General features: G+C 36.2%; 2 protein-coding genes across 2 annotated transcripts in view; both read left to right on the top strand.

Annotated features, from left to right (window-relative positions):
- Window positions 1-13,569, top strand: part of LOC136039537 (uncharacterized) — a gene marked incomplete in the record, with an annotated part of 112,814 nt that overhangs the window by 85,704 nt on the left and 13,541 nt on the right.
- LOC136039536 (calcineurin B homologous protein 1-like) lies at window positions 5,436-7,457 on the top strand. The gene has a single exon (XM_065723340.1). The coding sequence runs from the start codon at window positions 5,537-5,539 to the stop codon at window positions 6,143-6,145; it is 609 nt and encodes a 202-aa protein (XP_065579412.1). The 5' UTR covers window positions 5,436-5,536; the 3' UTR covers window positions 6,146-7,457.

Here is a 13,569-nt window from a genome sequence, read left to right as displayed (position 1 = left end):
CATATGACGTCATTATTAGTACATAAGGCTTTGTATATGCACAGACAATGGGAAAGCCAAGAATGTTGTATATTCGCAAGTTTTACGTAGTTTAAAACACATATATAAATCTATCTATATTCATAGGTGGTACACAGGGACACAACTACAATGGCGCGTAACTAATATGGCGCGTAACGACTTACGCGCGCGGGGGGGCTTGGGGGGGGCGAAGCGCCCCCACCAACTAGGTGTTGGGGTGGCGCGAAGCGCCACCCCAACAGCTAGTATGATATAAAAGTAAGGCCCTTTGACCTATCCAACGAGGATTTGGTGGAAAATTTTGACTCTGAGTATTAGCCTTTCTCTACTATACCTTGTGAGGAATACAAGAACATTCATGAGCTGTGTCGAGTTATCAACAAAAAAATCGCAAGTCGAAAAAAGGTTGGCTTCACATTCCACTATTCAGCCAAATAGAGGAGAAGCTGCATTACCAACCCATTTGAGAATGAAAAAATTTTCCACACTAAGGATTTACATGGGGCTCTTGGTTTTTAAGATTCTATTATTAAAGCAAACAATTTCAGTGGCAAGGATCATGTTATCAATGCAGACTATGCATCCAGCTTCTCACTGGACAATTGCATATTCCTTCATGTATTCTTTATCGAGACATCGAGAGTCGGCAATACCAATGTCCCCCTCTTACGTATTCCTGAACGAAAAACCAGTCACGAATACATTCGTCACTACAAAATAAAGTACCTTCATTATTTTCCAGTCAACACTTCATATTTGGAGCTCTGTCAGTTAAAATTAAGAAGTTAATTTGGCAATCCTTTAGCAATAACAAAAAGTTTGGCTGTGATTACATTTCATTTTGACCCATTCATTGAGATGACTAATTGAAAAATACTTCTGTTTGTCCTTATATTGATTACTATGTTGCTACTCTTAGATCACGACAATTGGGTCATGGAATGGACTATTATAGGTGTCGTTCGTCAATGTCCGGTTGTGGTCTCGGCAATTTGTTTGCTAAGTTGTTTTGCTTTGGTCTAACCCTGGCTAAATAATATATTGTACTGGTTTGCGTCCTCTACACTACATAATCGGGGTTCTGGGAAGGATTTTAAAGAAAGTATTTCGCAAAATCTTAAGTCCGGCGCGCGATCCCTCGGCGAGCTACTGAAATCACGACAAAGCGGTAAAGGTTTAAAAAAAGGACGATAAACACCTCATCACTCATCCTTCTCGACTCAGGTTGGAAGCATAAAACATCATCTTGTCGAAGAAGAAACCAAAAGTACAAACTGTTAGATCGAAAAAAGGATTTCTTTTCCTAGAAATGGCATATTTACCACAAAGAATCTTATTTTTCAGTCAAGTAATCTCCAAGTCTTTTCAATGCAGAAATTGTTGATGTGAGTGTAAAACATGGTTACTATGAAAAGTTTTATCCGCAACAACTGCTCTCTGAAAACGTACATTTTCAAATTTATTCCAGTGAAGATTATTTCATAGATTTGACTTCCACATTTATAAACTTGCAATTAATTGTCAAAAAATTCAATAATGAAAACCAAGTGCATCCGAGGGGCTATCCTATGAAAATTATGTACTACACGACTTGTTTAGACTAATCAGTGTCTACATAAATGGAACTTTGGTGAACATAAGCAACAATCTTTCAAATTATGCAAGCTATATACAATTCATGTTGATCACCCCAATGCCCTATAAGCTATTGAGAGGTATGGCTATTGGATATGAATATAAAACGGACACTGACACTACCATCATACTTAGAGGTACGACAACTAAAGATTTACGCTGTTGGAAGAATAACTCGTGAGGTATAATCCCCCCCTAATGTAAAGACTGATATAAAGCTATAATTTGCACTGTCCAATTTTATTTTTCGAGAAGTACTTGGCATTGCATCCTATGTAATAGTCTCTCTCATCCCAGCAATGCTCTATGTATGAAAACAACAAGTTATGAGTTCTGCTACTTTGGCAATTGAAAATTTAAGAGTTAGTGGAAAATAATGTCAAAGTGCTCGATCCTCATACAATCACGAATCATCGACCTACTGCTACTGGTACACGTAGCTACTCCGATTCATTATTATTCAATGGTAAAATTCCCTCAAAACTTGCTTTGACTATTGTAAAAATTGCTAGTGCCGTACAATCGTGGACAAATTATCCACGTAATTTTTAAATGTTTTGACTTTCCTCTCTTGTCTGTAAATTGAATGGAATTCCTCTCTATAATTTATCCTTTGATAATACTACATGAGCATATATGAATTGACAGTACAATCCGTAGATCTAGATTCACAATTATTTAAAAATGGTATAAACAAAGAAATGTTTGCGAAAACTCATGGTATCATTGTATAGGATACATCCGTTACTCAAGATATGACTATTGTCCAAACGGGTACAGTACATTTAGATTGTACCTTGGCCGAACCATTAGAGGAAGGTATTGCAATAATCTCACTAAATGTATTTGAAACCTATTGGGCAATTATCCCTGATGGCAGTGCTTTATTAGACTCGGCACTATGATCACAAATCAAATAATCCAAATCCTATTGCATACCTCGGGATTTCCCTGAACAAAGTCAAAGTGCTAACAATACTCTTGTCATTGTTAATAGTAGCCCATCAACTGTAAAGACGAGGCATTAGTTGTGCATCTTTCAAACAGCGAATAATATTGAACGTTTTGATCCTCTTGGGCTACCCTATACATTCTACACATTCATAACTTTGCTGAGGAAAGAGGATATTCTATTGTTCAAGATCCGAAGCGAGTACAAGGTTTATTAACCAAAAGTTTTGGTATTCGTTCACAATTTTTTTTTCCGACGTCGTGGGTATACTTACAGTGAATTTCTTTGCATTTATGGGATAATCCTCGACTGAACGACTTTCTTGTTGAAAATACTCTTTCTTACCTGTATAATACAAATTTCAGAGCCCTAAGAGTGAACTGCTTTACAAAAGGAATTTTAATTTTTTTTTTATTAAGAAAACTTGTATTTATAAAAACTCTGTGTCCTTTAGATTCCTTCTTCTATGTAAAGGTAACCATCGTTAACGATAAGCGGTGGCAGTTCGTCAGGATTCAACTTATATTCATCTTGGCATACAATTCAGGTTCACACTTTCTACAATTTAATGTAACTTCATTTTTATATATCTCTTTGTAAAGTCAATAATACTATTCTGATTCATAATGTAAAATTCTACCGTTTCAATTTGATTATTCATAGCAATGTAGCACAGACACTTCTCACATGAAGAATCACTTTCTGTAACAGCCAAATAAAAGTCAGTAAGCTTATAATTATAGTAGCAGATATTTCACAGTGATGTCGTGAAAACCAGACTCTCTTATTGTTCCAGCAATTGAAGCGTAAACCAGGCTCTTCTTCACAGTACTAGTCTCTCAAAAATAAACTGAAATCACGTTTAAGGTTTTTTGAAATCATGCCAGGATAAGTATTTTTCTATTGATCACATTTATCATAGTGACAATTGGAGCATAGGAAACCTCTAGTGGTGAGTCACAAATTTATTCAAAACAGGAATTACAGACTTCAATTTGCACGGCATATCCTTTATGCAATTTACATGGAACGCATAATCTACATTTGTCATTATAGTCATCAATAATAGTGCAATTCTCACTGGATGACCAGTTGCTCAATGTATACAAACATAATGGACATGTGTAAAACATTTTCAATGTTGACTGTCACACTTCCAAAAAGAAACTGACTCGCTATCAATAAGATGAATAGTCATTACTATCACTAGTCGTTTATGCTGATCGCTTATTGGATCACTAGAGACATGGGAGGAGTAACTGAAACTCTGGATAATCTTCAGACAGATGCGCAGTGTCTTTTTGTTTTTGTTTCAGTTAATATATCAATAAATTGAGTAAATGTCTTGGAGCCACGATGTAAAAGTTTGATACAACTGTCCAAAGACGGAGACTCATTTCTCATTGTATCGTTAAGCATTCTTTGAGAAAATATTTTCCTTCGAAGAAATAACTCTAGAAAATAGAAGCAAACATTTTTCCAAATTTGCTTAGTGATATAACATATCGCGCAAACATTTTGTCCCACTCTAGGGTTAGCCGTCAATTCCTTGTAATGTTTACTGCAGCATTAGACACTCTAGGTTTCATTTCACCATTGCTAGTGAATTCAATATCCAATAGAGTAAAGGTATCCATTACTAGAGAATAATATTCCTGATGTTGACACACTCAACTGTTTTTCAATACTGAAGTAAATGTAGTTATTCACGCACGATTACATCCCCACTTGACTAACGGACTCTAACACGTCCTATTATGTAACAAGCAAAGAAATCTTGATTTAGCGGGATCTCATGGGTTTTTTAAGAATTAGAGAAACTGTTAGGCAACATGCAAAGAAATCATGAAGTAAACAAGCCCTGGCCCTTGCCGTTTTTTAAAACTTACTCTATTTAATAACACCAAACCCTATTATGTACCAAACAAAGAAAACCTGATTTGGCAGGACCTCTGAAGGTTTTTCCCTGCATTCTTAGGTTTTGAAACATACTTTGCTTATAAGATATTTCCCTATAATTTAATAGACACCTGAAAACATTCCCTATTGCGTAACATGCACCTGCATCTCTTAGAAAATTAATAAATCATGGGTCTTAAGGGAATCGCTGTTCAACTTAAATCATTAAAGGAAGAAAGGAGTAGCGGCTATAGGTTTTCTTAAAACTGGAACCCCTTGCTACTTATAATACCTATGCTGTGATGTTACAGGCAAAATTCACTCTGTAGGATTGCAAAGCATAACGTCCTAAGCTATGCGATTGTAATAGATCCTATGGCGTGGTGTGAAATGGCCATTATAAGGAAGAAGTCTTCATGAATAAAAGAGAAATAAAAAGGAAAAAAGGAGACACATCAGTAATACAAACAACAACAAAAAACTGATTCCCTGACCGGCTGCTGAAGGTCGGGGACTGACCCGTATGATATTTTCGACCTATCCATTGGCTGTTTCCAATGGAGCACTTTCCATTTCTACCAGACGCCATTCTTTAGGAGTTTCAGGTTTTTTTGAAATCATCTTAAATTTCTTTTCGCAGTAAACTTTTACTTTTAAAGATTTCGACATAACAGTCACCATTGTTGAATCAGTTTCAGATCCCAGTTTTTCTCATTGGACTCTTATTTTAACGCGCTTTTCAACTTTTGGTTACTATTGGCTGGGGTTCGTCTTTTACTAGGTTGCAGCAACTGCTACAACCGTGATGACTTATCCAATTTTTATCATTTGACTAAACGAGTATTGCAATATAAAAGTGTATTTAAAATTAAATCAATAATTGCATAATTCTTTTGTGAATGAATTATTATTTTTTCTTCAAGAATTTTGTTGAGAACAATATTATGTCGAAAAGGTGTTTTAGTTTTATTTTGATTTTTAAATAAAGGATATTGGTAGCATCATTGGTGAGTTTGTGTTAGTTTGATTATGGAATACATTAGACATTACGTTGCTAATCTTTTCAGTGATATATTCAAAGACCATAAAAAGAAGCTTCAACCAAAAGAAATGGCCGACATTGAAAAAGAAACTGGCTTTACTGAAAACCAAATAGAACGGCTTTATAGTCGCTTTGTATCCCTAGACAAAGGGAATTATGGATTCTTAACAAGAGAGGATTTCATGAGAATTCCTGAGTTGGCAATCAATCCAATTGGTGACTTAATTATCAGTTCTTTTTTTCCTGAGAGGTCAAACAGCATAACCTTTCCGCAATTTCTTCATGTTCTTGTTCATTTTCAGCAAATCGGTAACAGGAATGGTGAAGGCCTTACATCACGAATGAAAAAGCTTCGATTCGCATTCAATGTGTTTGATCAAAGCTGTGATGGCTATATTACGAAAGATGAGCTGCTTTCTGTTCTTCAGATGATGGTTGGTAGTTTCGTTGATGAAAAGGAGATTTCTGATGTGGCCGAGCGAATTATGCTAGAAGCAGATGCTGATAGAGAAAGGGGACTTTCTTTTGATAAATTTTGCAATGCTCTTGCAAAAACTGATGTTGAGAAAAAATTGTCCATAAAGTTTTTAGACTGAATTGTTATATCTTTACGGACTTATCCATTTGTGCAGGTTTTCTGCATTTTTGCAGCATTTCTGTGCAGTATTTGTGCAGGTTCGCGACACATTTTCTTCTTCCGGTTTACAAGCAAGCAATGGCTTATTGAGCCACTTAGGGGCATTCAATAAAGAACGAGATCCTAGCTTTTCTTCGCTGACCACTTCGCATGGAAGGGATGGCCGTAGAAAGTTAGAAGAGGGCTAGTTTTATTGGAAACGGAAAATTATATAAAATTATTTTGTCTTTAACAGTCGAAAGTATTTGGATTGGACTAAGAAGTATTTTTCAAAAAAATTGTATTGTCGCTAGTCTTTTATTTGTGTCACAACGAAACACAAATGTTATAGGACTCGTAGATCTCTAAAAATTCAAAAATTGTAAATTTGCAAGAATGTTCACGGTAGCAAACACAGTAAAACTCATAGGAGCACGAGAACGAAGCAATAGAAGAAGGAAGGAGGACATGAACACGGAAGAGTGTTCGTCGGAACAAACATTGGAAAAAAGCCATAGGAGTACGAGAACGTAGAACGCAAGAGTGTTCGCTGAAATAAACACAGGAAAAAACTCATAGGAAGACGTGACCAAAACAATACAGGAGGGAGGGGGACAGTAACTAGTGAAAGTGTTCGCGGGAACAAACACAGGGAAAAAACCATAGGAGGAGGAGACCGAAGCAATACAGGAGAAAGGGAGGACAGGATCGGAAACAGGATCAGACGAAATAACAAAAACAGGAAAAGACGCAGGAAAACAGGAATAAAGGAGCAAAGGAACACAAGCACACCAAAAGAGGAATCCTAATGTATTGGAAAAAAGACAGGTCAAAACACAAGAGCGTGAGGACAAATGTTAGTAAATAACGTTTCTGAATCAATTTTACTTTTCATGATAAAACAGATAACAACTGGCATACCATCATACAACTGTCTAATCTTATTATAAATTCAAATTAAAAGAAAGACGAACTGACACAGAATAAATTGTTTTCCTTAGAAAAGTGAAATTTGAAACAAGGTCTTTCTGCTGAGTCAGCTTTACATAATCCACGCTGACATTAAGAAAATTTCACAAACTATCAAGAGCGATAATTTTTGGGCAAGTTGATAAATATTTGAATAAACAAGCAAAAATTTAGGGAGAAACTACAAAAGGTAAAATGCTACGAGCCTTAAAAAATTAAAGAGGTAGGGTAGTGAAAGAGATAGAAAGTAGGGTAGATTAAAAAAAAAAAAAAAAAAAAAAAAAAAAAAAAAAAAAAAAAAAAAAAAAAAAAAAAAAAAACAAGTATGGGCACTCCGAAAAATGGAGTAGAATTTGCTAGATGTTTTCCACAGAAATATACTACAGGTTGTTTTGGGTACCCGAATGACTGAACTTATCTCAAACATTAAGTTCAAACAAGTTCAACACAAGTTACTGTCCCCCTCCCTCCTGTATTGTTTTGGTCACGTCTTCCTATGAGTTCATATTTAAAGGATAAAATCATTTTCATTTTTAAGGATAAAATGGATAGGACCCTTTTTGCGGATGGCAGATTGCCAAAGATCTTCCTTGTTGGCCAACCGCTTAGGGCCAAACGAAAAGCAGGTCGTCTCCAAATACGGTGAGATGGTGTCGGTGAAATCGGAGCTTCTTGGGAGGATGTAAAGAGAGAGGTTTTTAATCGATTGGGATGGAGGAAGAGCGTGCGCAGCTGTGCGATTTCGTGTTGCAGTGAGTTAGTAGCAGTAATATTAAATCTTCATACTTAAATGGAAAGAATGCGTGTATACGAATAAAAAGGAAGGAGAAAAGAGATGAGTCTCTCTGGGACCATTGCATTGAAACAGCATAGAAAAGATGGGAAAATAATTATTGGATAGACGTTGATAATCGGAAAAAAATTTCGTTCAATTGTATCCTCGTTGCAATCTGTTTTCTGTTTAGGATTTTGTAGTCCAGTTTCATTATTTGCAATCCTTGTAAAGATCGAAATCTGCTCAATGTGACATATCCTTGGTCTTTTGCAAAAATATTCCGTACCCTATTAAATAACTGCTTTATCGACTGTACATCATTGCATGTAAATTCTCTCTAAACAGAACATATTGCCCAAGGTATACTTTCTTTATTTTTCCTTCTTGGGCTTACACATTTTGTGAAGATTGATTATTAAAATCGTATCGTTACGAGGAATTCAGGTTTTAAACAAGAACATTTTCCAAATCTGTGGTGAGAGGGTGTTGGCTCCCCCTCCCCCCAAAATAAAGGGCCTATAGGACATCAAAACCAATGACCAACTCATGGAGGCCTTGATAGGATGGGAGAGTAAAACCTTAGCTGCCAGAACGTCGCTTGGTTACGCATTTCGACGCTCCTATGGTTTCCCAGTACCCAGGTAGCGAAGGAGAGAGAGAAAAAGAATGGCACATCAGGGTTTTGAGCTCTTTTTTGAATATCCGTTTTTTCATAATTTATGTTTAGGATACTATTTGCATAAACGTAAATTGAATCTATTAATATTTCTGAATAAGCTGTGAAATTGAATGGAAACATTTTTTCACTAGTTTTTTTTCACATTTTTTTTTTCTTAATTTTCAAGAACCAGAAAGATCAGGGGGGGGGCATATTCAAGAGTTGATTCTAAGGATCTGATCAAGGATTTTGTGCTATTGCACGTCATTTGCCTTCGAAGCTTATCTACTTCGGAAATGAAACAAGAAGTTTCATTTTTTTATGTAATTGGCATCTTGCGATGGTGTTACATCGTAATACGTATCATGTATGTAAGCATGTATCATGTATGGTGGTGTATTGATCGTGTAGGCATCTATGCATATGTTAGCATTTGTCTTCAAACGAGGTCTTGGGTGGGTTTCTATGATGCTTGGGTGCCTTGATAGAGCTAGAGAAATGACAAATTAGAGAAATAAACATATTAGTGTTTCCTGCTCTTTTTTCAAAATTTCCGACAAATCGGCTTCATAACTAACTTTTGCCGTTAAGGTAAATAACAGTTTCCATTCCAAAGCTGAATTCAAAATTTAATTAAAGTGAATTTTTTTAAATGCAGTTTATTTTTAGTTTTTATTTCCCCTTACCCCATCTAAGATTGTAATGGTGCCCTATTAGTACTTGCCAGTCTTTCAACTCTAGAACGTAAAAAAAAATAATAATAATAAGTAGTAAAATTAAGTATGACGGTACTAGACCCTCAAGATCCAAACCGGTGGTGCTGATCTCAGTTTCTTGGCCCTTCAGCCAGGAAGTACAATGATGGCTTCCAGCCAATGGGGGGCTGGGGGCCAGCCATCCATTACTTTCGAACACCCCTCCTGCTTACCTTCCCCAGATTTCTTCAGGTGCCCAATATGAGCTGGGTTGACTCTGGCTGAGCTTACAGAGTCACGCCACTGACCCCCATCCCAAATTGAATAACTGGCTACGATAGGGATCGAACCCGTGCCCCTTGGACAAAGAATAACTCTAGAAATGGTACCAAAATAGCCCATTTTTGGTGCCAGATAGAACTTTATCATGGCATTATCAAAACGAATCATCGTTCAGGGATAGTTGCAACCTAGTAATGGACGAATCATGACCAATAGTAGAAATGCGTTTTTAATAAAACTGCCTAGTGTGAGTAAATTACCATTTCATCAAGGAATGGTTGCTATTATTTCAATTAATCTTAATTTTAAAATATTGTTTAAAAAATTATAGAAATTTTGAATGGAATACCCTGAAACCGCTCAAAAATGGCGTCGAATTGAAATGAAACTACACCATTTGGGTTGCTTGTCGATAAAACCCGTAGAGGGAAATTAAAGCCCCCCCCCAAAAACAAATTGAAGAACAAGGAAAATCTTTTTTTGTATGGTTAGCGCTGATGTCCTCTTATCTTTTTTTATTCTTTTCTTTTCTTCACTGCTGGTTGGGCGTTTGAGAGATAATTTTTATGCCTAATCAATTTTGTTTTTTCAATTTGACTTGATAAGGATATCATCAGGGGCCATATTGTACCTAAAAACTGCACTTTGTGGGCCATATCCGGAATGGAAGAGCCGAGAAGAATAAATTGTATCTACATCCTTTTTGTACCTTTTTGTACAGAATAGCTGTCATAAGTACCATATGGCATCAAAAATTGTACTTTTGTGGTAACATGTCATAAATGGAAAAATTAGGCAGTATAAAAAAGGGTCTTATCATAAACTCCACGGTCGAAAACCCCTGAATCTAAGTTCCACAATTCATCTTTTTCTGTACTCTCCCCCTCCCTTGTAAGTTTCATAAATTGTTGGCTGAATAGCCAAAGTAGTAGGCTACTGTAACATAAAACTGTGGTGTTTGATGGCTCATCTTAAATCTCTTTATCATATCTGATTGTTATTTGTAAATTTGTTTCGATATGGCGCTCTATCATGAAGTGCCATATGGCACCAAAAAAGGTATTCTTATAGTGCAAGAAATGCTGAAAAGCATGAAAAGGGTACCATGCAGACTTATATGATCAAAAACTAACAACTAGAGATTTACAATACCTCCTGTGAATATACCCCGCTTTACTGAAAACTAAGCATTTTGAGTTTCTTAGAAACGTAAAATTATCTCGCAAAATTCATTGATTTCGTGGCTTGTAAAAATTTGATAACCTCCTGAGCTATCTGTTTCAATCGGTTTTGTGTTTTCAGGAAACTGCTACATGGTCTTCTTAAGAAGGGATTTATTGGCGGGCTTCGGGACGGTGGGAATCAAGAAGCGACCAAAGACAGGTAAAACAAAATCCAAAGAAAGAAAGAAAAAAGTACCTAGAAAATACAGATTACTATAAAGGGGCAACCATTTTTCACTCTGAAGCAGCAGGAACGGTGCAAGGGCATAGCCTAGGAATAATTTGATGTAAATTTTCAATAGGACATAGGTCACAACTTTCACTGACTTTTGACTTAGAAAGTCTTGTAGTCGAGGATTTTTGGAAATAATGAACTCAGCATCTTTTTCCCATTTGATTATAATGAATTCATTGAAAAAGGTCATATAGTAGCCACTATGCCAGCCATGCCATAGCGCAAGGAACGCCAAGGTTATCAGTTGAGATGCCACTTTGCTGCCAAGGAACCGACATCTTTTGTATACATATTGGACTGCCCAAACGTTGGTATTGATGTTGAAAGATCGTACCATTTGCCCAAATTGGGTAATATTCTCGTAGATATGCAGTTTGACGTTGGCACATCCATCCCACATATTCCAGCCATCTTGTACGCCATTAAAAGTCAAACCTGAAACTACGCAAACGCCTTCTGAGATGAGCCAACAAGAAATATACTTATAGAGTGAAATCTTGGCCCAAGTTCCGGCAATGCAAAGTCTTGAAAGTAATGAGTATTTTAAGAATGAGGAGCTCGTGATAAATGAATCAGGCAGAAATGAGACTCCGATTTGATAAATAGCTACGTATGAAAGACCGGTCAAACCGCGAATGAAACCGGCTTTGATATTATTACCTTGGCCAGTAGCTGCTATCTCAAATTTATTCGAGACAAAGTCGAGATACCGTCGCATATTAAACAGAGGTCCAACTAGAAACCCACCTGGAAAATAAGTGTGAGCAGCGATTTCTAAGAGAGTTGGGCAGTTTTTGAGATGGTTCTTCTTTTGATCTGAAGACATCTTTTCCTCTGGGATTTCTCCATCAGCCAGATCAAAAGCTAAAGCAATATGTCTTAATAGTAATACACAATGTGGCATTGTCCAGTTAATATCATACTCGTTTGTGGCAGTTATCCAATAGCCGATTAGGAGGTAAGCCATGTGAAATACAAACGAAAAAGTAACAGCGGCTGATTTCCCTCCAGCAACTTGCAAAGATATGAATGTGACTAGAACAGCTACTAATGAATGTACTATATCAAAGCCAAAATTCCAAAGACCGATGCAGAAACCAGACAAGAAAAAGAAAAAATGTTTGTGGCTAATGTCGAAATATTTCATCTTCTTCGTGTAAATATACGAGAAGGGGTATCCAAGCAAAATGGAAATTAATAGACGTATTGAAGTTTCAGATGCTCCAGTAAATTCTGCTATTTTCTCTAACATTTCTAAAAATCATAGATAACAATTAGATTATCTACTCCTGAAGATTATTAGAACCCTTCTTAGTTCAATATTAATCTTAAGTTTTTTTTTTCTGAGACATAGTTCCTCCTCGAAAAGAATTGGAATTAAGAAATCGTGACAACCAAGCATTTTACATTTTAAAGTTTCTTTTGGAAGTTTTGTAAAGTTCGAAGTTTTACTAGAAATTTTAGCTGCCCGGTTTATAGCGTCACGTCATAGTATCTCGCATCGTGAATCTTAAGTTAAAATTCAAAATATTTGAAAAGCACTGTCAGGCGATAAAAATGTTCTATTTAAGGATGGTTGAGAAATGATAATTATTACATAGGCTTATAATTATAATAGAAGTTTATCGTGAAAATAATTTCCAAGAAATTTGAAAAAGGAAGTGCCACTAGGAGCTTTGTTCTTACCAAATTTTTAAGATATGAATTGTCATTTTTCTTATTTTTACTTTTTTATATTCTCGTTTACTAGGACGAGAGAAGGGAAAATAACCTTGGTCTGCTTACCGGTGTCCATAATGAAAAAGAAAGTGAAGATTTTACCAAAATAGAGGTTAGAATTGCCTCTCCATGCCTGAGAGAATATGTTTATCTGTCTTTATATAGTGGCCTGTATATACAGTTTGGTATGTACACACGTATAAAGTACCAGGAGGCTTAGTAACAACAATTTAGTAACAACCCAGCTTTTTCCACTGCCCATACCTGAAATATCCTGAAAATAAAACATCCAAATTACGTGATAACGTAATTATCATGTTATTCTTTAATTTTTAGTCACGGGGTAGCAAATCAGCAGTTTGCATTAGATTAAGAAATTCTGCCGTGAATTCAATTCCTCCTTCCTGTTTATCATTCACAGAATTATGGCTTTTATAGGTTGTGTATTGTCCTGGGAGGTAATCGATCATCTCAGCGTTCATTTTTCTCACTTCTTTTTGAGCAGCACTAACATAACCGTGAATTTTGCTGTGCTATCATGGAGATACTATTATGTCCTTCTCGTTAATTTATTGAAGTCAAGTAGTAAAACTAGCAAGCTTCTACCCTCAGTTTCAGACCGTTATGTCTAAAAGACCGTTCAGACGGTTAGAACCCCGACCTGGGGAGCAAAGAATCAGTTATAGCTTTACCGAATACAGACACGAAAAGATGCATAAACTTTCTTTTTTAGTATACAATTTGATAAAGTTTCTATGGTGATGTTGAGGCTGATGTTGTGATTTTGAGGTTGATGATATGTTGTGCTGAGGTTGATGAGCAAAATGATGTTGTTGGGATCTTGTGAT

Source organism: Artemia franciscana, chromosome 19, assembly GCF_032884065.1.
Source record: "Artemia franciscana chromosome 19, ASM3288406v1, whole genome shotgun sequence".
NCBI classification, from domain to species: Eukaryota; Metazoa; Arthropoda; class Branchiopoda; order Anostraca; family Artemiidae; genus Artemia; species Artemia franciscana.
The sequence above is the reverse complement of the archived record's forward strand: the minus strand, read 5'-3'. Positions and strand labels throughout refer to the sequence as shown.

Coding starts and splice junctions, on each gene's coding strand:
- LOC136039536 (XM_065723340.1), top strand. CDS start 5,537: ATGGAATACATTAGACATTACGTTGCTAATCTTTTCAGTGATATATTC.